General features: G+C 39.5%; 1 protein-coding gene across 4 annotated transcripts in view; it reads right to left on the bottom strand.

Moving 5' to 3' along the window:
- The window catches only part of slc4a3 (solute carrier family 4 member 3), a gene marked incomplete at its 3' end in the record, with an annotated part of 34,617 nt that overhangs the window by 22,899 nt on the left and 8,849 nt on the right, over positions 1–2,869 (bottom strand). For all 4 annotated transcript variants that reach the window (XM_014024695.1, XM_014024697.1, XM_014024693.1 and 1 more), the window contains 1 exon segment: positions 2,041–2,267. In XM_014024695.1, the coding sequence (XP_013880149.1) occupies positions 2,041–2,267 (227 nt within the window).

The following is a 2,869-nucleotide window of genomic DNA, read 5'->3' on the forward strand; positions in this document are numbered from 1 at the left end:
GGGGTTTGGTTGAGTTCGGTGGGGTTTGGTTGAGTTCGGTGGGGTTTGGTTGATTTCGGTTGGGTTTGGTTGGGTCTTGTTGGGTTTGGTTGAGTTTGGCTGGTTTTGGTTTGTTTGGTTTTGATTGGGTTTGGTTTGGTCGGGTTTGCTTGGTTTTGATTGGGTTTGGTTGGGTTTAATTGGGTTTGGTTTGGTTAGGTTTGGTTGAGCTTGGTTGAATGTGGTTGAATTTGGTTGTGTTTAGATGGGTTTAATTGGGCTTGGTTAATTTTGGTTGGCGTTAGTTGTATTTGGTTGGGTTTGTTAAAATTTGGGTGGGTTTGGTTGGTTTTAGTTAAGTTTGGTTGGGTTTGCTTGAGCTTGGTTGCGTTTAGTTGATTTTGGTTGGGTTTGGTTGGTTTTGGTTGATTTTAGTTGGGTTGCATTTGGTTTGGTCGGGTTTGCTTGGTTTTGATTGGGTTTGGTTGGGTTTAATTGGGTTTGGTTTGGTTCGGTTTGGTTGATTTTGGTTGAATTTGGTTGGGTTTGGAAGGAGGACATTTCCAACAGAGCAAAAATAAGAAAAGCTTCACACCACTCTTAATTTCTGCTCGCCTTTAACCTGCTAGCTTACATTTCATGGCCTCTCTGTGCATAAATGCTGGTCACAGATCCATTGCTTTGTTTTTCTGACCTGACGGCTCCTAAACGGTCGATGATTCCTCCACTCTGGAATGGCCAGAGGCAGGGTCGACGTTCAAGGGGAATTGACAGCAGTTGCTGTTAATTAATGGCTCCCTGACACTAGAAGAGTGTTTTCTCTGATCACACAAGACCGTGTACTGTTTAAACAAGAGCTCAACGTCTGAAACGACATCACTTTTTAGGCGGCTGCATCTTAAAATAAAACAAATAAATCTTTTTTCTTTTGTCTTTATTTTAAAGCATCCAGCAAACTATCTCAGTCAAAGAAAAAAATGTTTGTTTTAGTTAAATGCTTCACAGCTAAATCAAAAAATTTAGAAGCTGAAATGTAGAGATAAAATGTATACATGTAGCAGGCAGGGGCGGAGCCRGAGGGGTGAACAGAGGGGATTAGCAATTAGCTCATTGGGACTAGCAATTGGTATATTTTTAAAAATCGTTTTAGCTATGATCATGCAAAAAATTCAGCTCAACATTTTTTAAACAGCTGATATAAAGCTATTTGAAATTAGCTGTGGTGGCCATCTTGAATTTTCAAATCCAAAGTATTTTTTTATTTGTATGCCCCCCTAAAAAAGACCTTAGGCAGCCCTTGCCAAAAAAATGTTTAGCTCTGCCCCTGGTAGCAGGACCTCAAGCAGCTGTCATTTATTTGTTACTTAAGGTTCTTATAAATGATGTTTTTGATGGTTTCATGTGACACAAAGTCACCCACCTGGAGTAAAGAAAATCTGTAACGACATCATCTGGTGGGTTTATGTGACGCTTTAATGGAGATATTGGATGTTAATATATAAATTTAAACATTTAAATAATGTCTCAGGTTGTACAAACTGGATCTCCACTGTGACCCGGAAAAGAAACAACAGGTAAAAAACCTGGATGGGTGTTTGTTTAAAGAGGCCCAACCACAGAACACAGGCAGTAATACTATTGGTCACCAGCAGAGGGCGCTAACATATTTACAAAAAAATGCTCATAAATTCCACTTTAGCAMCTTCTTCACTTCGTTCATCCTGTTTAATTTTGTTCTTGTTAACAGATTTTTACTCATTTTAGTCTCTTATTTGTTCAGTTTACCTCTGTTTACTTACACTTCTTTTGGTTTAGTTACTTTTTTTGATTAAAGCTTCTTGGAGCACCTCAGCAATGATTGATTGAATTAATTAAAGTAGCAGAAATACATTTACATATATTATGCAGCAGAATGATATAATAAACATAAATAACTTCCAAATAAGAAAAAAATAAAGATTTCATCTTTGTTCTGAAACGTTGAGCTTTTAGGAATTAGATTTTCATAAAAGTCACTCAGGTAATGAACCTATAACAGTTTATTCTTCAGCGTTTTCTTACTTTTCATATCGTCCAGATCGGCGCTGACCAACATCTGGGCCTCGGCCTCRTCGGTGGGCACCTGCTGGTAGACGGCGGTCTCCAGCGTGGTCATGCTGCCGATGCAGATGCGCTCCCGCAGGTCGTAGTTGCTGCGCTGGGCGCCCGGCAGGCGGTGGTAGAGGGGGGTCCTGCGGAACCAGCCACGGCCTGAGGCTGAACTTGAGGGGACWGATCCCGAGGGAGAACTGAGAAAAACAAAAGAACAGGAACCGTTAGGAAATAACTTATCTTTTCTCATTTATCTAAAATTTTAAGACTTTAAGGCATTGATTATTATTTTTTTTAACTGGTTTTATATTGCATGAAAAGATTTGCTGTAAATGGAAATTAAACTCCTGGACTTTCAGTTGCGGTGCTAAAACATCACCAGCAGAGGGCGCCTGAGCCCCAGCCTGGATCTCCTCATTATGAGTCATCGTCAGGCAACACAACCATGCATGCTGCAGGCATGACAGTCATATGTGCACCCTTATCRCAGACAAATAACTGAATCACCATGGAGCCCCTGACCTCCTGGCAGCAGACTGCATGCATAATTCAAAACATCACCAAATTATTCATGTTCTGCTTCAGCTGGGCAACTTTAATTCAGATTTTACCTGCATCAGTTATGATGATTCATTTCATGGTTTAATAATCAGTTAATATCCAAAACGAATAAAAAAATGTCTGATCTGATTGTTTTGCAGCTCAATGAAAAAAACTGATGATGCTGCCAATAAATCTGTTTATAAAACTGATACAGTTTTAACTAACAGCGGCTTAAGTGTGAAGAATTATTTATTTA

This window comes from Austrofundulus limnaeus, unplaced genomic scaffold (genome assembly GCF_001266775.1).
Source record: "Austrofundulus limnaeus strain Quisiro unplaced genomic scaffold, Austrofundulus_limnaeus-1.0 Scaffold436, whole genome shotgun sequence".
Taxonomy (NCBI): Eukaryota; Metazoa; Chordata; class Actinopteri; order Cyprinodontiformes; family Rivulidae; genus Austrofundulus; species Austrofundulus limnaeus.